This window comes from Scylla paramamosain, chromosome 22, assembly GCF_035594125.1.
Source record: "Scylla paramamosain isolate STU-SP2022 chromosome 22, ASM3559412v1, whole genome shotgun sequence".
NCBI lineage: Eukaryota > Metazoa > Arthropoda > Malacostraca > Decapoda > Portunidae > Scylla > Scylla paramamosain.
The window spans coordinates 18,747,430-18,769,929 of NC_087172.1; the positions used below are offsets into that span (position 1 = coordinate 18,747,430).

Sequence of the window (22,500 nt, forward strand, 5' to 3'; positions counted from 1 at the left end):
TCTCTCTCTCTCTCTCTCTCTCTCTCTCTCTCTCTCTCTCTCTCTCTCTAACTTATTCTCCTTGCAATTTTCTTCTTTAAACACAAACTTTCATCTTTCCTTTCTTTTCTTCTTCGTATCAGAGTTTCGCCCCCAAAATAACACTAAAATCCCTTAAAAGTCAAAGGATTCTTCACCAGTTTCTAAGAAAACACCACAATTACGTTGAAAATCTTGCTTCAAAACACACGGCAATACGTCATGTCTGTAATGTATCACCAAGAAGTCCTCCTGAGATATGCCAGTCTAGGGAGACGGGATGAGGGGCAAAAAAAAGATATAATTCTTAAGGTCGTTTCTTTGGACAATGAAACATGTGGCACAGGTCTTAAGGCACCTTCTGTCTCTGAATATAAACGATGGCTTAACTCACTCCATTATTAAGGTGGTGTGTTATATAGGAGAGGGGAGAGAGGAGGACAGAAGGGATAAACAGAGAAGAGATGGTGCTATTCCTCAGGTAGTGTGCGTTATGTAGGAAGAGAGGAATGGGGAGGAGATGGAAGGAGAGCAGTAGGAAGGACTGGTGTTATTGCAACAATAGTGTTATGAAGGAAAGGAGGGAAGGAGTGATAAAGAAGGAAGGACTGGTGTTATCAATGCAATGGTAGTATGTCACATAGGAAAGAGGTAGAAGGAAGGAGAGAAGGAATGGTAAACAGAAGGAATGGTGTTATTATTGCTATGAAGGAGACGGGAGTGGAAGGAGAGAAGGCGAGGCAAACTGAGGAGTGATTTTATAATTCTTGTCAGTGTGTGTGTGTGTGTGTGTGTGTGTGTGTGTGTGTGTGTTTAGAGAGAGAGAGAGAGAGAGAGAGAGAGAGAGAGAGAGAGAGAGAGAGAGAGAGAGAGAGAGAGAGAGAGAGAGAGAGAGAGAGAGAGAGAGAGAGTGAGAGAATGGGGTTATTATTCCTATGAAGGAGAGGGGAGTGGAAGGAGAGAAGATGCGGCAAACAGAGAAGAGGTGGTATTATCATTCTTGTCAGTGTGTGTGTGTGTGTGTGTGTGTGTGTGTGTGTGTGTGTGTGTGAGAGAGAGAGAGAGAGAGAGAGAGAGAGAGAGAGAGAGAGAGAGAGAGAGAGAGAGAGAGAGAGAGAGAGAGAGAGAGAGAGAGAGAGAGAGAGAGAGAGAGAGAGAGAGTGACCGTTTTCAAAGACCACAAAGACCAATAGCCAGCTTATCATAGGTCACTGCTTTCTTCTTGCTAGTGCAGAATCAGAACTCATCCTTTGGAAGTATGACAACACCCTAGAGACTCTTAGTAACTTCCACTAGGGCTTGTAAGAAGCTGGAAAGTATAAGACCCTAAATATTGGAGTATACAGGAGGGAGAACACGTGGGAGGCAAGAGACAGGAGGAATTACATGTCTAGTCTAGCACGTATTCTGAAACGCTTCGCTCTCTCACCAAGACTATTTTCAAAGGCCACAGAAATTATTGGACGGGTTCTCAAGAGTGTTTCGTCTGTTAATAACGTAGAAATCTTGTTAATATGTCACTGGAACCGTAAAAACACCCTTAAAAATCTGTGTAATTTCACCATGACTATTTTCAAAAGGCCACATACATGATTATCACGGTTCTCAAGAGAGTTTCTCTTGTTTTATAAAGTAGAAATTTTGTTAGTCTGTCACTAAAACCGTAAAAACACTCTTAAAAACACGTATAACTTCAACTAGAGCCTTTTGAAAATAGTGCAGGTGCGCCTACACGGTCTTGCGTAGGTAGCACGTGGGCGTGGGAGGAGAAATGGTATCCTTTGTTGTGTGGAGGTGATGTAAGGACAGGAGCGAGGAAAGCGAGGGCAGCGAGGCACGGGATGGACGTGACAGGTCCTGGTGAGTTACATGAATATTATTAGATACAGAAACGGTGGGCGCACTGAAGCCGATGCTCTATTGTTCTCTTGTGATGCGCTTCCGTGAGGAATCAGGTCACGAAAAATAAAGGAAGACTCACAAGTAGATAATCAACCCTTACAACTATTTTCCTTTAATAATGTACTGTTCTCATTCTTATCGCTTGAACTTTCTCTTAATTACTACTTTTCACTGTTTATACTCTGAGTTTCTGTATAAGGCCTTTCAGAAGATTATTTTCAAAGGTTACAGAGATGATCAGTCGACTTCTCATAGGGGATTTTCTAAATGATGGATGAAAGTACAGAATTTTTGTTAACTTATCACTATAATCATGAAAACACCCTTAAAAGCCTCATCACCTTCCACTACAGCCTGCTGAACGCTAAAGAGATGATTAATTGGGTTCTCAGAGGTGATTTTCTCATTAGCAGCACAGAATTCTTGTTAATCACTTAAAATCATAAAAAAAAAAAAAAAAATCCCACTACAGCCTGTTGACACCCTGAGACAAGTCACCAATATGTCTGAGAATGTGACCCTGAGTGCTATTATTTCAGCACAGTTAGGTTCTCGAGGAAGCGACTTAATTAAGAATACGGATCCCTCCCTGAGCTTTAATTTATACCCATCCTTTGTATCTGAGACGTCAGCAGGGGTTACGGCGCCACAAGTAGGGTAGAAATAGAGAAAAACAGATTTAGCGAGAATGTACCAGGTGAAGATGTCAGTTAGGAGGAGGTTGAATAAGTCTATGAAAATTGGATAAGTTTATGAAGGTTGGGTAAACTGGACGCTGGATAAACTTAATGAGGTTGGCTACATTAAAGGTTGGATAAACTTATGAAAGCTGGATAAATCTATGAAGGTTGGATGAATTTCTGGACGACAGGTGTTCAGTTTTGCGCAGCGTCCTTCCGTCCTAATGCCACACCGGGGACGCTCCTGGCACAGTATCTGGGTTGGGGGTTGGGGGTTGGGGGGGAAACTTGACTAATTGGCGTCCTTTGTCAATCGGCTTCGCTTACGCCTCGCCTTGAAAGTTATAACAGCCCCTCAAGATAATCAAGTCTTCCAGAATTATAAACCGTCATCAGGATTTACAGCGGGAAGCAGAATTGACGAGTAAGGAATTGTTTAAGTGGATGGTAAGAGTGTTTAACGTTCTTGTATTTTTCCACATCTCCGGTATTATCCTAAATTGAGACACAGACAACTATGACCTGAGCGGAGTTGGCGTCTTAGGAAATGTTTAAATGGACGTTACGAGAGTTTTGGCTATTATTAGATACAGTTCATACTTGCCCACGCTCTTGTATTCTTTCTACATCTCTGACATCACCATGAATCGACACAAACAACCAAGGAAGCTGGAGAAAGGAATATTAAGCTTTCTTGCAGTCAATCATGCACACTCTTAAAAATGCGTTCATCAAGGGCGCACTTAGGATACCTTTAACCCTTTGACTGCTAAACATTTTTTTTTCCCTTTCAATACCTACTCGTATAACCTATTACACACTATTTTCTTTTTTTTTTTCTTCTTCTTCTTTGTGCTAATCTTTCATGTAAATTTCTGTAGCGTAAAAGAAAAAACTAACCATCTGTTTTCTCTGTTTTCTCTTCTCTCTCTCTCTCCATACAAACGATTTTTACAATACTGGGAAGGTTGAAGGACGACCATACCAGTAAAAGGGTTAATGATAAAGTATGTAGTGACACCCATATTCTATCTTTGCAAATCTACCTTTAATGACCCACGCAAATATATCCTTTCTGAACTTCAAATGAATCTTTTTTTTTTCTAATTACAAATCTGTCTTCTTTTTTTAATATCCTAACCCTCTGCCCCCATACCAGTCCACTATACCCCATACCCCCTCCTCCACCTCTATTCCACATCCCCACCCCCACCCTTATCCCTAATGCAGAGGTGCCGTCATGGTTTTCTGACACCGCAACTTTCTCCTGACGGTGAACGCCCGCCAGCACACGTCCGCCGCGACCTTCACAGCTGGTATGTTCCCTTTTCTTCCCAGAGATCGACTCATATCGCCCCGCCAACAACACCGCTCGGGAAACAGGAAATGACGCCTTGACATTAATAAGACGCGTGTTGACGTGACTCGCCTCGCCTCGCCTCGTCTCGCCTTGTCACCCCTCCTGCGCCTGGCCGGGGATACAAGCGTGATCACGGATGCGGCACACACACACACACACACACACACACACACACACACACACACACACAGATGGGCTTTTCCTATTTCTTTGTATTGTGCCTCCTGACCTTCGTGGTTCTTTTCCTAAAGTCGTTCTGCTCACCCCGGGGAGGAAATTTCGTTTTGACACGCGGGGACGGGCAACGAGGGAAGTGGGAGGGGCGAGGGCACCTTGAGACATGGAGCTCAACATGTTACGTACGTGAATAACTGTGACGAGAGGAGTTACCTGCAGCCATAAGGTGTTACTGCTTCTTCTACCACCACCACCACCACCACCACCACTACTACTACTACTACTATCTATTCATTTATCTTCCTACCTCTCCATCTACATCCATATCTATCTATTTATGTATCTGTATGCGAAGCTGAAGTCTTTCCTAGTTAATTCACACAAAACGTAACGTGTTGTTTCATTTCAGTGATAATTTCTCAGTCTGTCGCCCTTTCAAGAGACTTTAACAAACCGTGTCCATCTCGTTATTACACCACTTTGTCAGTCAAGTAAACAATCTCTCTCTCTCTCTCTCTCTCTCTCTCTCTCTCTCTCTCTCTCTCTCTCTCTCTCTCTCTCTCTCTCTCTCTCTCTCGCGACCTTCCCTTCTTTCACCTCACACCTATGAAATGAAAGGTCACTCAAAAAGGCCTCTATAATCCCTACTATCACACACACACACACACACACACACACACACACACACACAGCGGTACTAGAGGGACCTGGGAAATGGTAAGGTTCACGCGAGGGTTCACGAAGCAACAGAGGAGTGGTTCCATCTGGCTTTAGGCTGCGGGCCACACTGCCATGATAGCGGGGACTGGGGCATGGCAGGGGCGTGGGAGTGTTAGTGTGGAGAGGAAAGGGAGGAGTGGGAATGGCTGGGAAAGTGAGAGAAAGTTTGTGATTCTAGATCATATTTTTTTCTTAAGTTTGTTATTTTATCCTCCTCCGCTTCCTCATTATTATTATCATTATTATTATTATCATCAGTAGTAGTAGTAGTAGTAGTAGTAGTAGTAGTAGTAGTAGTAGTAGTAGTGTGGTATGGTAGAAATGGAAGACTAGAGTGAAAATAAACGTGTGATAGTTTGTTATTCTTCTTCTTCTTCTTCTTCTTCTTCTTCTTCTTCTTCTTCTTCTTCTTCTCTTCCTCCTCCTCCTCCTCCTCCTATAACGTATGAAAATTTCTCACTCTACTCTCCTCTTTTACTCCTCCTCCGACGTCCTCCTCCTAAAACACGTGAGGAAAATTAGTCATTCTCTTTTAATCTCCTCCTCCTCCTAAAAGGCGTCAGAATTTGTCATTTTTCTCTCCTCCTCCTCCTCTTATTATTATTATTCTCCATCCTATCCCTCCTCCTCCTCCTCCCGTAACGTGTGGTGAATTATTTCCCTCTCTCCTTCTCTTCCTTCCTCCTCCTTCTCCTTAGTTGACCTCACTCTTGTCTTATTATCATTACCGTTATTATCATTGCATCATTTCAAGTCACGGGAGCAGAATAATCTTGTGCCACGATAATTGAACTGACTGAAACGTGTGTGTGTGTGTGTGTATGCCTGTGTGTGTGTGTGTGTGTGTGTGTGTGTGTGTGTGTGTGTGTGGTAGAGCATTCATGTTAGGGTTTCCTTTGAGTCTTAGCCAACCACCACCACCACCACCAACACCGCCAGCATATGCATTTGTCAGCAGTGGTTCTTGATCTTGTCAGGTACACAGCAGGAGTGGGATTACATACTTATACCTCGTGTGTGTGTGTGTGTGTGTGTGTGTGTGTGTGTGTGTGTGTGTGTGTGTGTGTGTGTAGCTGTTCATTCTGTTATTCACGCTGACAAACTCACTCTGCCCTGCCACTCATCCCACTTGTCTTATTTCGTCTTATTCATCCAGTTCATTATAACATTAGCCAGCCCATCATGTCACACAAATCAACCCACCCACCCCACTCACTCAGCCCACTCATATTGCTCACCCGGTCCATTCTTCCACACAATTCCCACCAGTCAGTCCACTCACCTTACTCACCCCACTCATATTACATTACTCATTCCATTCTTCCACACCAATCAACCCACTCAGCCCACTTAGTCCTCACCTCACTATCAAAACACTATCACTCACAATCCCACTCAACCCAGCACTCAAGACCACTCACGCCTTCCAGACCACTCTAAGCTACACTCACTGCATTCGGACCCCCTCAGACCAGCCATCCTACTCAGCCGAGGGTGGACAAACAGGAGGGTTCAAAACAACTAAGTTAACCCTCCAAGTTTGCAAGAGGCGATCCAGAGAGAAATGGTTTTACAGGAACAAAAAACGTATTGAGGACGCCGCTCTTGTTGTGTGGCTTAGTTGTAAAGAGGAGACGAGAAAGGGCGAGAGGGGGAGAGAAAGAGGAGGTAAGAAAGGAGGTACACAAGATTGGGAGAGGTGGGAAAGAGGGAGAGTAAGAGGAGAGAGAATGGGCATATACAAAACTGGGAGAGGTGGCAGAGAGGAGAGAGGGAGAGTAAGAGGAGACGAGAAAGGGGATACGCAAGATTAAGAGAGGGGGAGAGGATGAGAGGGTTACAGGCTTGTGTCCTCTATGCTTTTATCCTTCATAAAAAAAAAGCCACAAATTATCATTCTTAAGATTGTGCCCTCACCAATTATTTATTTTTTTCTGACGGATATTCTCTCCCAGTAATGCAGAACACTTATAAACTATCACTTGGATCATAAAGACAATATTCAAAGGCCACAGAGAGGATTAGTTACGTTCCCATTGGTGTTTTCTCTCACGGATTATCATAAGAATCAGATAATTTTTAGAGGCCATAAAGGTGATTACTACTAGTCATTCTCAAGGGTGTTTTCTCCCAGAATACTTGTTAACCCTTTCACTGCTAACCGACACATCTTTCCTTAATTACTAGCCACTCTGAGACAGTATTTCCTGTTCTACAGCCACCTCCAATATATATATATATATATATATATATATATATATATATATATATATATATATATATATATATATATATATATATATATATATATATATATATATATATATATATATATATTTCTTGTTCTACAACCATCTCCAAACATTATACGGACAACTGACGGAAAACTATACTCTTTTTTATTCCCTTCTTTCTTGTAATTGTCTCTTCCACTTCCATATATCCATCACTTAGCGCTATCTACTTGTGAATCGCCTGCTTCGACTCGTACCCGAAACAAACCCCCAGTCCCTCCATCACCCTCCCGCTTGGTCGTAATGGCTGGGATGCATTTCGGACCAGGCGGGGCGACTCACAGTATGCGATTCACACACTGGCAACGTTAAGTGATGAATGTGGAAATGGAGAGGACTGTATGTACATGTTTATAAAGATTTCATACATTGTTTTTAGTGCTTATCGCAGTAAGAGGGTTAAAAGCAACTCAAATAAGGAGACGAAACGATTCAGAATAGTAAACAACAGACACAATATATTAGGCAGTAAAAAGACAAGGAACACAAAGGAAGAACAAGTTTTGACACCCCCCCCTCCCCCACATTAGGCAGTAAAGAGACGGATGGAACAGAAGGGAACACAAAGGAAGAACAAACTTTCCCCCCTCCCCGCGTTAGGCCCTTATGAAGCTGTTGGTGATAAAGTACACTATCTAATCTAAAGTGACAGGTGTATAGCAAGAGTGATTTGATTAATTGATTGACTGACTGAATGACTGAGTGAGGGAGTGACGCAGCGACGGGGTCTTATAGCCATAGAGTAATGGTAGTGGTGGTGGTAATGGTACTAGTAGTAGTAGTAGTAGTAGTAGTAGATGATAGTGATGGTGGTGGTAGTATTAAATAGTAGTAGTAGTAGTAGTAGTAGTAGTAGATGGTGGTGGTGATGGTGGGGAGGTAGAGATGGTAGTAGTGGTAGATGGTGATAATAGTAATGGTAGATGATAGTAATAATATCAATAGTAGTAGTAGTAGTAGTAGCAGTAACCATGATTAAACGCATTCACATCTTATCACGTGTCACAGCAGTATCCCTGGGCCTCGTCTGGGTGGGGGTCTGGGGTACGTGTTCCCCCGACATTCTGGAGTGTGTGGTGGAGTGGTGCAGTATAATTTGTCCCTCACCACACTTCTCGGTGAAAATTTTGAATTCTTAGTACTTCCTCGTAAACTAAGCAAGAAATGTAACAAATGTGCAGAATTTATATTATTATTATTGTAATGAATGTGAGAAAATTAATAATAAATATTATCCAATAATTTTTTTATTATTTTTTTTATTATAATTTTTCTAGTTAAAGCAATAAAATGAATTGATACCACACAATTATCCAGTGCTTCCGACTTTTTAATGACAATTCTTATAGTGCACATGAGAACATCAATTGTAAATATTTTTCCATCATTTTCGAACACTTTTTTCTTTTCTTCTTTTCTTGTCTAATAATAATAATAATAATAATAATAATAATAATAATAATAATAATAATAATAACAATAATAATAATAATATTGACGGGCATTCCGTCTCTGTTTTAAGGTATGGCTTAAAAAATTAAAAATAAAAAAAAACTCAAATTGTCCTTTTCTTTGCCATTTCTTTTCAAAAGTTCTAATGCACCACATGCTTCAAATCTTATTCTGTTAACATTTATGAAATGTGGGAGAGGGCCAGACCGCACGTGGGCTGTTGATTGTCTTCCCGTATCAGAACAGAGACGAGGCCCTCGAGACTAATATTACGTCTCTCTCTCTCTCTCTCTCTCTCTCTCTCTCTCTCTCTCTCTCTCTCTCTCTCTCTCTCTCTCTCTCTCGTTAGTTTTTTTTTTTTTTCTACTTCCAAAGTTCCGTGGCGAGGAATGTTTGTGTGTTCAACAGAGTGACACAATAACGCTCCTTTGTCCAGCCATTTCGCTTAGTTAATATCACCTAACAATTTCGAGCCAACATTTTCTGAAGCAACACGATCCCTAACTCCAGAGCGTCGCACCACACACCCACCCACACACACACACACACCCACACAGTCACCATCACACAACTCTGCACATCATAATCTCTTTCCAGTAACACCAAACTCCACCCTTCTTCCCTTTCATTCAACACACCAACATTTTGCAATACTTCAGAACAAACCGGCCTTACACTGGAAATTCCTCCACTAACAATCATTACAATACCACTGCTCTCTTCCCGCAAGCTGCACTGCCATTAACATTTAGGCATGTATACTGAAACACTTGCAAAACACGTATTAATATTCTCATTACGACTGTTTTCAAAGGCCACAGGGAAGGTTGGTTGGGTTCTCATGGCGCCTGACCCGTGATGGGGCGGAATGCTTGTTATATTATTACAGGAATCACGGAAACAAACTTCTTGTAAGATGGCCAATCACTTCCACTACAGCTTACTATAAAGAGTACTAGCAGAGATAAGGCCAGTGCTTGAGAATGCGATCAATAAGGATTAATTGTCAAAGCGCTTCAATATTTTCTACTACATATACATGAAAAAAAATAAAATAAAAAAAATGGCGGGCAAAAATTTCACAAACATAAATGAGAAGCATGTTCGATACACTTAAGAATGAATATGAATACAACGTGTAGTGCATCATTTATATCATAAATGAGACCAGAAAACTGATGAATAGATAAATGAACACCCAAGAGTGAAACAAGACAAAAAATAAACAAAATAATAATAATAATAATAATAATAATAATAATAATAACAAGATTAAAATAAATAAATCTGATACACTTAATTCCTATGACTAGAACATGTACTGCATGATTTAAATTCAAAGACCAGAAAACTTATTGATAAACGAATTAATACCACATACAAAAGAAAACCATCTGACAAAAAGAAAAATAAGGGCACATAAATCTGATTATCATAACTAGACCGTGTAGCGCTCTATAGAAATTCAAAATAAAACAAGAGCACTGATAGATAGATAAACAGACACCTCTGACCAGAACAAAAGCAACTCATGCCCCTCACCTTGTGAAGCGGAGCTGCTGCGCACACCTTTCCTCACCAAAGGTTGTCTGCCTACTGAGCCCCTTCCTCGGACTCGCTCTCACTACCATTGAACTTTCCTCGTCCCCGCCGCTCACTTCTCACCCGTTCCCCTGGATAAACCAAAAGCTATTGTGAAATTTTCCTATTCTAAAATGTCTGCTTTCGTCAGGAATCCATCAGGGTGTGTAATTACCTTTCTCTGTAGGACATGAGAGGAGAACTGGCTGACAACTGTTTGGGTTTAGAACGAGTGAAGCTTTGTTATGGTTTGTTGGTGCTCAGAGAGAGAGAGAGAGAGAGAGAGAGAGAGAGTTATGTAATCATAACGTAGCGGAAAAATAACAATAATGATAATGACGACATGAATGATGGTATAAAATGACTTTTTGTATATTCCAGACTCGCCCAACGCAACAAAAAAGCCGCGAACTCCGAGGGGAAATCATCTGAAGTAACGAAAGATGAGAAAACTGACACAATAACACATTAAAATAATAATATGTACTAAACAAACTACTACTACTACTACCACTATTACTACTATTTACTACTACTACTACTACTACTACTACTACTACTACTACTACTCAAGGTTTCATTGGTGTTGCAGAACCTTTATCAAACTATCATTAGAATCATGAATTAAAACACCCTTGAAAACCTCCAATAACTCACACTTTTTTTTTTTTTTTAGAGAGAGAGAGAGAGAGAGAGAGAGAGAGAGAGAGAGAGAGAGAGAGAGAGAGAGAGAGAGAGAGAGAGAGAGAGAGAGAGAGAGCTGTTTTTATATCTCTCTAGAGAGAAAAGGCAAGAAAGAAGATGTTAATGATGATGATGATGATGATGGTGAAAGAAAATATAATAATAATAATAATGATAATAATAATAATAATAATAATAATAATAATAATAATAATAATAATAATAATAATGATAATAACAATAATAATAATAATAATAATAATAATAATAATAATAATAATATTAACAATAATAATAATAATAATAATAATAATAATAATAATAATAATAATAATAATAATAATAATAATATACTGATGCTGATACTGCTGCTGCTGATGGTGATGATGATGGAAAATTATAAAAAAATTACATTACAGCCTCCCAGCGTGAAGCAAAAGGTAAAAAAGAAGGAAGATAATAAGGATTCTGTCAGGGCCGTCTCGCATTACACAACATGACTCATGAGAACGCAAAACGTTGTACAGAAGGAAAAGAAAAATGAACCTAATGATTACATCAGCTCACCCAGTGTATTTTTCCTACTTTCTTTTTTTATAATTCATTTTATTGTATTTTCCTTTTTTTGTTTATCTATTTATTTGTTTAGTTCCTGATAATTTTGAAGAGCCTCAGGGAATCTATTCAATCATCTTTTTCTTCTATATCTTGCTAGTATTTCCTGTCAGGCACGCGCTTCCCATGCCATCCCTTCTGTATCATTTATTGACCACCCTCCCTATCATTCCACCCAAACAGGCAGCACTGAACAGGTAGTAGTAGTGATCATACGGCACACTAATATTCATATAGACATCATCACCACCACCACCACCACCACTGCTACTACTATTACTACATGCAATAATAATAATAAAGATATTAACAGCTTTTACCTAAATATTGCAACTACTACTACTATTACTACTACCCTCTCCAGCAGTGTTTACTTCTCACCTGAATGACCTAAGTGTTTTTTTTTATTTATTATTATCTTATTTATTTATCTATTTATTTTAGTATGTAGGTGTTCTTCAGTGTAGTGTTCCTGTTTGCTAACTATTATTATTATCAGTACTTGGTTACTTATTCCATTCTGAAATCTCGTGTGTAACCAGGTTTGTTTGTTCATTGTTGTGATAATTATAACCAGTACTTGATGGTAATTTATTAGCATTTTGAAAGCTCGAGTATGTTTTTTCTTTCTCTCTCTCATCTATATGAATGGGGAAATCAGAACAGGTGAACTGGCTGCAGGTGGAAAAAATGGAGAAAAAGTTTAGGAACCACCATCTTCGTCCAGTCTGTACACCCTTCCTTTTCATATACACAAAGTGATGATAATTGCACTCACGTGTCAAGTAACTTCCTGCATTCACTTCCACTATGCTCTATATTTCTCAATCTGCTGACAGCCTCCTGCATTCTCTTCATGATTTCTCTGTCTCTCTTTAACCTTGTCCCCTGATCTGCTGACAGTAAACTCCTGCATTCCTTTCCACTGTGCTCTCCATTTCTCAATCTGCTGACAACATTTTCCTGCATTCCTTTTACTGTTCTTGGTTTCTTTTTAATTTTATGTCTGATCTGCTGATGGTAAAGTCTTGCAGTCCCTTCCTGGTGTTTTCTGTTTCTCTTCAGTCTTATGTCTCCTGATCCAGTGATGGTAACTCCTGCATTTCCTTCCTGGTGTTCTCTTTCTCCTCAACCTTACGTCCCCTGCAGACAGTCTCCTTAGAAAACTATCAATTGAATTCATAGATCAGGCAGCACTAAGAGTGAGGGAAAAGCAGCAAAAATATGAGAACAATAATTTTGTGTATTGTTGATCATGACTAATTATTACACCAGCTGTTTCACTAGTATGCCCAAGAGCTACTTACATCTGATAGCTTAATCCTCAAACCAGAAACTTTTAAGTGTATTGGTGGTGGTTACAAGAATGTATGAAATGTAAAAGTTTCAATGTCTCATAGTGTAAGTGTAACACAACATAAAATGTAAAGATTCAAATATTGTTTGATAGTTACTGAGTGCAATAATGAATGAAAAGTAAAAGTTGCAAAACTGTCTACTGGTTCAAGTGTAACATGAATTTAAGGTGTATAGAATATAAAGGCTTCAATTTTGTCCTATTAGTGGTGTAATATGCACAAAATGTAAAGATTGCAATACAGTCTGAGTGAGTGAGTAACACAGGGCTATTTGATACAGTATATAACAATGTACCAGTAACCTGTACAATAAAAGGTTTCTGATGCTTAATTAAAACAAATAGCTCACAAACCAGCTATCAACAGGAACTGAACCAGCAGCTCAGGAAACAATAAACATACATAATATAGAGACTTTTATTTACACAAGTTCAAAGTCTTCAGTCATTCACTCATAATTTAAGCATACAAAATTGAACTCTCACTACCACATACATTTCAGCAGCCTACTTTTTGGAGACAGAGTTCAATAAAGAAAGATAATCTTTAGTCTGTGTTCTGAACATAAGAACAATGTGACTCAACAAGTGTCTCCCTACCCCAGGAAATTATCATTATTATTACCCTTGAATCAAAACTTTACAACTATAAACAGACCCCTAAGGAGCCGACACCAGACCACCTAGAGTGAACTGTGCTTAGTGCCACCAGGCCACCTAGATGGAAGGCAAGGCAGTGACATCCGGCCTCAGTCCTCATCATCAGGGGGGATGCCAAGCTCCTCATCACTCCATTTAGAAGGGTCAGGGTAGGGAAATTCACCCTTTGGAAGAAAAAAATATAGCAAGTTACTTTAACATGTATAGAAATATTCTTGGCAAATTATACTCATCTTCACTGGAGAATATAATGTTGAGTTGTAACATATCTGGTCTTCTAAATCCAAAGTTATGTTGGGAAGTCTGGAAACATGTTTATTATAGCTTTTGTCATCATTTTTCTTACTTAAAATTACATAAAGAGTAAAGATACAGTGTAGTATTCCCTTCATGACATTCAGAAACACTGCAAAATTGAAATGGAGCTGAGAAAGATTGACAGAGAGGTTGTTGCCAGGAATCAAACCCTCTGACAGGACTTTTAGAGATGAATGTACATTCATCTCTAAAGCTGTACATGATCACCTACACTCAAGTAGATTTTGGCTGGCCCTGATTGTCCTGTCTGTTACTACAGCTGTATGAATGGCTTTGGAAATAAGTGAAAACATGTATACATTAGGAGGAATTGGGTAATATAAAGTGTGCATCATAATTTGAGAAGAGAATATATCTGGGTTACATCATATAAACTCTCATTGATTCCTTTCTTGAGAGCTTCTTTATGCAAGTCTCTCTACATATATGTTTTAAATTCTGAGCAACTCGTGTCAAGATAAGAAAATTTTGCATCAACTTCATATATTGTAGACATCTTTTCATTGGTTTAGTTTAGCATTGTTGTCACATCCCATTTAGGAGCACCATAGAAACACAGAGTAGACTACATGAAGGTTGTAAGATGTCACTTGCAGGAACAATCAATGTAAATGCAACTCCAGCACATTATCAGTCAGGACAAAGGTGATCAACAAGGTGCAAGTGGATTTTGGTTAACCTTTGCCTGTCCTGTCACTAGTGTCCTTTATGACACAAGTCCAACAGGAAGTACAAGGTTATACAAGGTGTGTAACCTGCCAATTCACAGTTGATGTTCATGGAAGATGATAACAAGATTCACCACCACAATCCAAGTATTTTGTTTGATGCAAATGGTGGTCTGTCTGTTTTTTTCAAGTTCACAGCATTTGTTTCAAAGAATTGAAATGAATGAAAACTGAATGCAAGATACCACACATGATGCATACCTTGAAATAAACTAAAATGTAAATTATTATGGAGGTGGTGGCAGTGAGATCTGCAGAAGTGGACATAGTGACCTTAGAAATCCAGTTTGTGAGTACTGCCAGTAGCTGGCCATTTTCAGATCACATTTGTATCTTAAGATTAAGCGTGTGCTTCCAGCCAAATCCATTTTCCACCAGGCATTCATCTTGGAACTCCAGGGGATAGTACTATGGTCTGACCATTCTGAATTGAGTGTTTAGGCGTTGTCCTTTCCGGGGATTCCCTGGCTTGTGGCGCTGCCAAATCTTGTACTGGGCCAACTATCAGATTACAGCTTATGTGTTGCTGATGACTCTCTCTCTCTCTTTTGCATATACAATTTACATTTCATGCAAATTTATTTCTATCAGAGATCTATACTTCCCTATGAATCATTAGAATTTGAGAAAAGTCTGCCAGTCAGTCAGTCAAGCAATCCCCTCCCTCTCTCTCTCTCTCTCCATTATGAATTTCATTTAAATGAGATACTTTTCCTTTCAGATATAATATTTCCCTTAAGCTATGATGTTATATTTTTATTCTTTAGTTACAGCTTTTTTCCATTACCACCACCGAGGTAAAAGTCAAGGCACATTGGTGGCTTTCACTGTTTGGGCAACAGCTCTTGAAGGATCAAGTAATGACCCCTTATTAGCCTTTTCTTCCAAAAAAATACTTATTTACTGAGTAAATAAGCTCTTTTTCTCGTCTGTGGAAGTAACAAGCGTGTGGGAGAGGCAGCTTCCATCCTGGCTGGCGCCACGAGATGAAGTGACCATGGATTAAGACAAGTCGCTCTGACCATGTGACCTTACCCAGTAACCCATGGAGACATGACAGTGCCTGGCAGAAGCGTTGCCAGGTATTGTGTTGTTTGCAGAAAAAAAAAAAAAAAAAAAAAAATGCAAGTATCATTAAAAAAACATATATTACACTAAATTGCCTTTTTTAGAGCATCACAGTGTATATATACTGCAACAACATTTAATTTTGAGGCAGGAAATACCTGACATGAGGTGTGTCTTGGTAGTAAGTGTGGCAGTGCTGCAGGCTGGGGGAATCCCAGAAAGGACAACACCTAAATGCTCAATTCAAAATGGTCAGACCATAGTAGTTACATGCATGAGTCACTCATAAAATGCCTGTGCCACCAAAGGCAGAGATGCTCTTTTCAATCTTCATAACAAAAGAACAGCCTACTAATGCTATGGGCAGGGATGGGCAGTATACATGTGTCAGCAGTAAATATCAGTCAATACTTTTATACTGATGTTGGTATCGTCACATCAGTATCCTAAGGGACTTCTCCTATGTAGAGAGAGAGAGAGAGAGAGAGAGAGAGAGAGAGAGAGAGAGAGAGAGAGAGAGAGAGAGAGAGAGAGAGAGAGAGAGAGAGAGAGAGAGAGAGAGAGAGAGAGAGAGAGAGAGAGAGAGAGAGAGAGAGAGAGAGAGAGAGAGAGAGAGAGAGAGAGAGAGAGAGAGAGAGAGAGAGAGAGAGAGAGAGAGAGAGAGAGAGAGAGAGAGAGAGAGAGAGAGAGAGAGAATTACTTTGAGACACAAATATAAAATTTTCTATTGGTTACTCCATATGTAATATGTATTACCTCTAAATACCCGAGTTACAACTTTAATTTAAATGTAATATATTATGTGTAAATCTTGAAATACAGACACTGTTTGTATTACATCAAACCCTCAAATTACAAATCTCTATAATAACAGGATACTTTCTTACAATAAGTATTGTCAATGCTGTATTGGCAGTAGACATATTGGCATTAGGATGTCTTTAATTATCTGTGAAGAATTGATATATCAGTATTGTTCAATGCAATTTCCAATAATTGCCTTAGGCAATTCTATGTATATCAATGTCCTTTACTCACTACATAACAAGGAGAGAGAGAGAGAGAGAGAGAGAGAGAGAAAGAGAGAGAGAGAGAGAGAGAGAGAGAGAGAGAGAGAGAGAGAGAGAGAGAGAGAGAGAGAGAGAGAGAGAGAGAGAGAGAGAGAGAGAGAGAGAGAGAGAGAGAGAGAGAGAGAGTATAAAAATCATACATTCAACATTTGCAATTCCAGGGATATCCCTACACTTCTGTAGAAATGATGGGACACAAAAGGTGTAGAAAGAAAGGATGAGGTATATGGACAGGAGTAAATTTTCAAGAAATAGATAGATCAATTTATTTATTTATTTTTATTTATTTATTTTTTTTTTCACACAGCTAAATCCTCAGTTTTCATGTATGCAATAAAAAGGAGAAAGAAACCCAGCATGACACCCACCGTGATGTGCTCGTATTCAGTCATAAGGTGGTACAGCACCCACCACCACATCAATGCACTCACGAACTCTGCCCTCCTTGTGACCGTCTTGGAAGGAGCCACAGGGGCAGTCCGGTATGTCCACCTGGAAGGTGAAAGTAGGGATAAGTACAGTGGCAACAGCAGAAATCTGCACATCAAAAAACACAACCACTAAACTAAAGAAATTTGCAGAAGCTAATGTTAGCCACTAAGCATAGACCTTTCTAATCCCTCAAACTACTGTCTATTGCTTTAATTTCCTGCCCATGTAAAGTTTTTTAATCTATCCTCAGCAGGAAGATTCTTAAACATCTATCACTTCACAACCTTCTATCTGATCGCCAGTATGGGTTCCATCAAGGCCGCTCTACTGGTGATCTGACTTTCCTTACTGATTCTTGGTCATCCTCTTTTAGAGATTTTGGTGAAAATTTTGTTGTTGCCTTAGACATATCAAAAGCTTTTGATAGAGTCTGGCACAAAGCTTTGATTTCTAAATTATCCTCCGACAGCTTTTATTCTTCTCTCTGTAACTTCATCTCAAGTTTCTTTTCTGACTGTTCTATTACTGCTGTGGTAGAGTCACTGTTCTAAATCTATAAATAGTGGTGTTCCTCAAGGTTCTGTCCTGTCACCCCACTCTCATCCTATCATTCATCAATGATCTTCTAAACCAAACTTCTTGTCCTATCCACTCCTATGCTGATGATACCACCCTGCACTTTTCCACATCTTTTCACAGATGTCCAGCCCTTTAGGAAGTAAACGGTTCATGCAGGGAAGCCAAAGAATGCCTGACTTCTGATCTCTCTAAAATTTCTGAATTGGGGCAGAGCATTACTTAGTATTGTTCAATGCCCTCAAAAACTCAATTCCTCTATCTATCAATTCAACACAACCTTCCAGACAACTATTCCCTCTTCTCCAATGACACTCAACTGTCCCCCTCTTCTACACTGAACATCCTTGGTCTGTCTTTTTCTTATAATCTAAACTGGAAACCTCACATCTCATCTCTAGCTAAAAACAGCTTCTATGAAGTTAAGCATTCTGAAACATCTCTGCAAGTTTTTCTCACCCCCCAAGCTGCTAACTCTGTACCAGGGCATTATCCGTCCCATGTATGGAGTATGCTTCACATGTCTGGGGGGAGAGGGGGGGGATGTTCCACTCATACCATTCTCTTAGACAGGGTGGAATCAATAGCTTTTTGTCTCATCAACTCCTCTCCTCTAACGGACTGTCTTCAGCCTCTTTCTCATTAACACAATGTTACTTTCTTCTTTCGTTCACCTCTATTCTGTCTACCCTCTCTCATGCAAGAGTTAACTAGTATTCTCAATCATTCATCATTTTCTCTGCTAAAATCTGGAACTCCCTGCCTGCTTCTGTATTTCCACGTCCCTATGACTTGAACTCCTTCACAAGGGAGGTTTCAAGGCACTTATCCTCCAATTTTTGACTACCGCTTTGGACCCTATTCAGGGACCAGCATCTCGGCGAGCTTTTTTTTTTTCTTTTAATAGATCTTTGTTGTCCTTGGCTGGTGTCCCTCCTACATAAATAAAAAAAAAGACTTTTATTACATGAATTTACCTTCAGTGCGATATTTTAACTTTAAAATTAAAGCCCTTATAAATACACCTACAGCTGAAATTTCACTGTGCTAGCTTAGACCTAATATGTGCTTTCAAGAAAAGTTCAAGTATTTCAGGGTCAGATAATGAATTATAAAGGTATACACAACAGTAACACAAACATATGTGAACAAATAAAAGTAAACATACACTACTTTAGCCTTACACAGTCACAATGTGTTAGCGACAGTAACGTAAGAGAACTAAACTCAGAACTTTAGGATTATTATTGGGCAATGTTGCTCAGCTGAGCTTGATGCTGCTTCTTCCAATCACATCTTGTTATGAAACATGTGATGTATTCATGCAGCCAATTGTGTGCCTGCCTGACTGATGGAAATGTGCATAAAAACAATCAGGAAAAATCCTGAATGAATTATATTAGTGGACTTCAAATTAGTGGAAGCAGAATAACATTTAGCAGAACCTGTTTGGTACACAAATGATTTCCAAAGTTACTGAAATGCTAATCAGCTAAAAAAAAAAAAAAATCTTCACTAATCAGTGGTTAGCAGATTAGCAGAACTGAGCCTTCTGCAGGGTCCATAGGGTCCAATCCTTGCCCAGCCAGCATTACAAGTTAATAACATTTGACAGATTTAGTTTAAAGAAAATGTTCACAGGTATGACACAAAGATCAATGCAGGCCATTTAGTGTGACTTTGTCAACATCCAGGGGATGGAGTCCCTCAATTTGTGTTGCAGCACACTCACTTTCACCATCAAAAAAATTTTGGCTTCCTGACACAGCCCCAAATTTATGGGGAAATGAGGGAAGCTTTTTAACGAAAGGATTGGAATTGTCTTCATAATGATTTCCTGAATCAGATACTGCTATAATGTTAACACATCTCTTCAAGACACAAAAATCAAGAACCAAAATATTGTAATTTTGAAATTCCCAAGACGCAGTTGTGTAAAAATGTTGTTACAATTTTACAAGTTTCTTACAAAATTTGAAGCTTTATTATTGTGGGAGTATTTTGTCACAAATACAACAGCAGTGATGAAATTAGTGGCAGTTTGATCTCAGACCAACCGGAAGTGCAGACCAAAACCAAAAATTAATTTCTTTTCTATTATTTGGATGCAGCAAAGACTGGTAAGGGATGCAAGACCCTCATCAGGGTAAGGTAAGCCGGGAATTCTGTCCTGTGCAGGTTGAGGGAGTGTTGTCCTAGAGGGCTCTGTTTCCGCTGCCTGTGTTACTCCCACATCTCTCTTTACAGAAAACCACCTAAACACCACAAAAGACTAATTAGCCATATTGCAAATGGAAGCGACTGTAAAATTCGATGAATTTTCGGTAAAACCACAGGGCAATCGCAGCCTCACGGCCAGGAGAGGATCACATTTCGAGCCCAACACAAGGCCACTAACAGCAGTGGCCACGCTCTGGGGACTCACACAGCGCCTGAGGACCGGGGGGAAGAGGTGTGCAACCCCCCCGCCGTAGGGAAGGGAGGGCCACAGTGCGTAATAAGGGCACTAGTCTGGTGGCAAACCATCTTGTCCCCACAACACAGCTGACCGGCGACAACCACCACCACAGCCTTGCCTCATACTCAGGTAGGACCGTTTCGGCGCCTAATTTAAAGGCCAAAATGGATGATTAGTTTAATTCTTGTGATGGTTTTATATTTCTAATATAAAAATTATCGTTTATATATCACAAGAATCTTTTAAAAAAATGATAAGAAACTATAACAATTCACATAGAAGTTTGCTGTAGCTGACAGGAATAGGTGCCGAAATGTTTACGAATAATATCCTATTAAGTTGTGTGTTTATGATTACTACAGTCATGTTTACGTTCATTACAGGATATTAATGAACATGAAATGTATAGGAATTTAGACTATTTTAGTAAGAATATGCTACTCAGACTTTTGGAAATATCGGTTTCGGTTCAAAGTTCAAATCAAAATCCTTATGTGTCATAAATTCATACTTCTAGTGATTAAAGATAACTTAGAACACCGCAGCTATTTTGCTCATGAATACGCTAGTTGTTTCAGTAAGATGTGTCAGGATATTACAAAAAAAAATAAATAAATAAATAAAAAATAAATATATAAATAACATGGATTTAAAATTCACACATCAATTCCATATAGTTATGCTTGTATTCATCGTAGAAGGTTCAAAACATGATAGTTGTTTTCAAAATTCAACAGGATACTTTAGAAAAATATAACTTGCATTTAAAACCCATATATTGATTGATTTCAGTTACTTATGCTTCTAATTATCATAGAGGTTTGAACTATGATAAAACTCAAAATTATATATATTATTCTAGAGACTGGTGGGGGATATCATATAAAATGCATAATAATAGTGCTCTCTCAGGTGAGTTTACCTGAGGCGGGAGTTTCAAGGTCACCAGTGTTTATACTCCGTGGAGGTGAGACGAGTTGAAGTTTTCTTCCTCTCATCTTTATCACAAACTTCTTGAAACTCTATAAACCAATGAAAGCCTGACTTGTAAGTGGCCATGTAACAGTGCCGCATACTTATCAGTAAGCAGTAAAGCGTGAAGAAACTTTATTGAGTGAAATACAGTGGAGTAACGAATAATATCCACTTGAAAACTTGAAATCTTGAGTTTGAAGTGTATGTATGTGTTTGTGTTGCCAGGGTGGCGGATAACTTACTTTATTCACTGTTCGTCTTTTTATATCGGATAACAAACAAGAGGAGCGGGCACCATCAACATGGCGTATCATCAAGGTAGGTGTGAAATACATATGGTTACAGTGGTTGGTTTAGTGAGAGGTCAGTCAGTGTGGTGGAGGGGGGGTGAGGCAGGAGAGGCAGGGGAAGCGGTGTTGTTTTGGTGGTGTGGCTCCTTCGGGTTGACGTCAATGTAAAGGTTGAAGACTGATAAGTACTCGTATTTATTTATTCATTTGTTTATTTCATGTTAAGACAGGTTCTAGCCAAAGGCAACTAAGAGGACGAAAAAAAAAATAATGATGATGTTAATTCCAAAAGAGAATTGTCAAAGAGAATGTCGATATTACAGAAAGTATCTTTATTTTATTTTTTTTTTTTTTTCATGCATGAAAGGTTTTGGTCAAGAGCAAAAAAAAAAAAAAAAAGAAAAAGAAAAAGCCCCTACGAAGATGTCAGCTGCATGCTGTAAAGAAGAATAACACAATTTCGAGAAGTATCTTGAAATACTTTTTTTTTTATTCTTTTGATGTTGGTCCTGGCCAAGGACAACTAAAAGGCGGAAAAAAGGCCGAATGAAGATACCATTTCCAAGAGAAAATTGTCAAAAAGAATATAAAGACTACGAGAAATATGATGAAACTTTTTTTTTTATGTAAGGGATTCTGACACAGAGAGAGAGAGAGAGAGAGAGAGAGAGAGAGAGAGGAGAGAGAGAAGAGAGAGAGAGAGAGAGAGATGAGAGAGAGAGAGAGAGAGAGACGTCAAAAACAAATAAATAAATAATAAAAGGCCCAATGAAGATGCCAATTCCCCCCCCCAAAAAAAAAAATATTAAAAGGAATATCTAAATTTCGAGGAGTGGAGTACGAATTTCTGTGAAGAGATTGGCAGTAAAATAAATAAATAAATAAAAAAAGTCAGAACTCGTTCCAGCTGGTCCTGTGAAGTCTTTGTTCCATTGCTTTCAAGTTTATACATGCTCTTCAGCCTGCCTTTGTACACATCACGGCCACCAAAGTTTTCCTTCTCCAGCTTCACCACGTGCTTCTTCATCGCCTTCAGCAGTATCAGATAGCATAGCGCTGAGTCCTTCCACTACCCGACCAGCCCT

At 39.2% G+C, this 22,500-nt stretch overlaps 3 protein-coding genes across 3 annotated transcripts in view; 1 reads left to right on the forward strand and 2 right to left on the reverse strand.

Annotated features, from left to right (window-relative positions):
• LOC135111731 (neo-calmodulin-like) overlaps positions 1 to 10,294 on the reverse strand; it is a 51,052-nt gene extending 40,758 nt beyond the window's left edge. The window contains 1 exon segment of the mRNA XM_064025394.1: positions 10,146 to 10,294. The gene's annotated coding sequence lies outside the window, so the exon portion shown is untranslated.
• A 2,950-nt stretch (positions 10,295 to 13,244) lies between these two features.
• On the reverse strand, positions 13,245 to 20,295 carry LOC135111733 (NADH dehydrogenase [ubiquinone] 1 beta subcomplex subunit 2, mitochondrial-like). The gene is made up of 3 exons (XM_064025398.1): positions 20,118 to 20,295; positions 17,053 to 17,176; positions 13,245 to 13,664 (listed from the first exon to the last, which is right to left on the reverse strand). The coding sequence occupies exons 1-3, from the start codon at positions 20,216 to 20,218 to the stop codon at positions 13,590 to 13,592; spliced, it is 300 nt and encodes a 99-aa protein (XP_063881468.1). The 5' UTR covers positions 20,219 to 20,295; the 3' UTR covers positions 13,245 to 13,589.
• Positions 20,296 to 21,319: 1,024 nt separating this feature from the next.
• The window catches only part of LOC135111734 (uncharacterized), a 62,399-nt gene continuing 61,218 nt past the window's right edge, over positions 21,320 to 22,500 (forward strand). Inside the window, exon 1 of the mRNA XM_064025402.1 lies at positions 21,320 to 21,443. Coding sequence (XP_063881472.1) covers positions 21,428 to 21,443 — 16 coding nt within the window. The 5' untranslated portion in view covers positions 21,320 to 21,427. The remainder of the gene's footprint in view (positions 21,444 to 22,500) is intronic.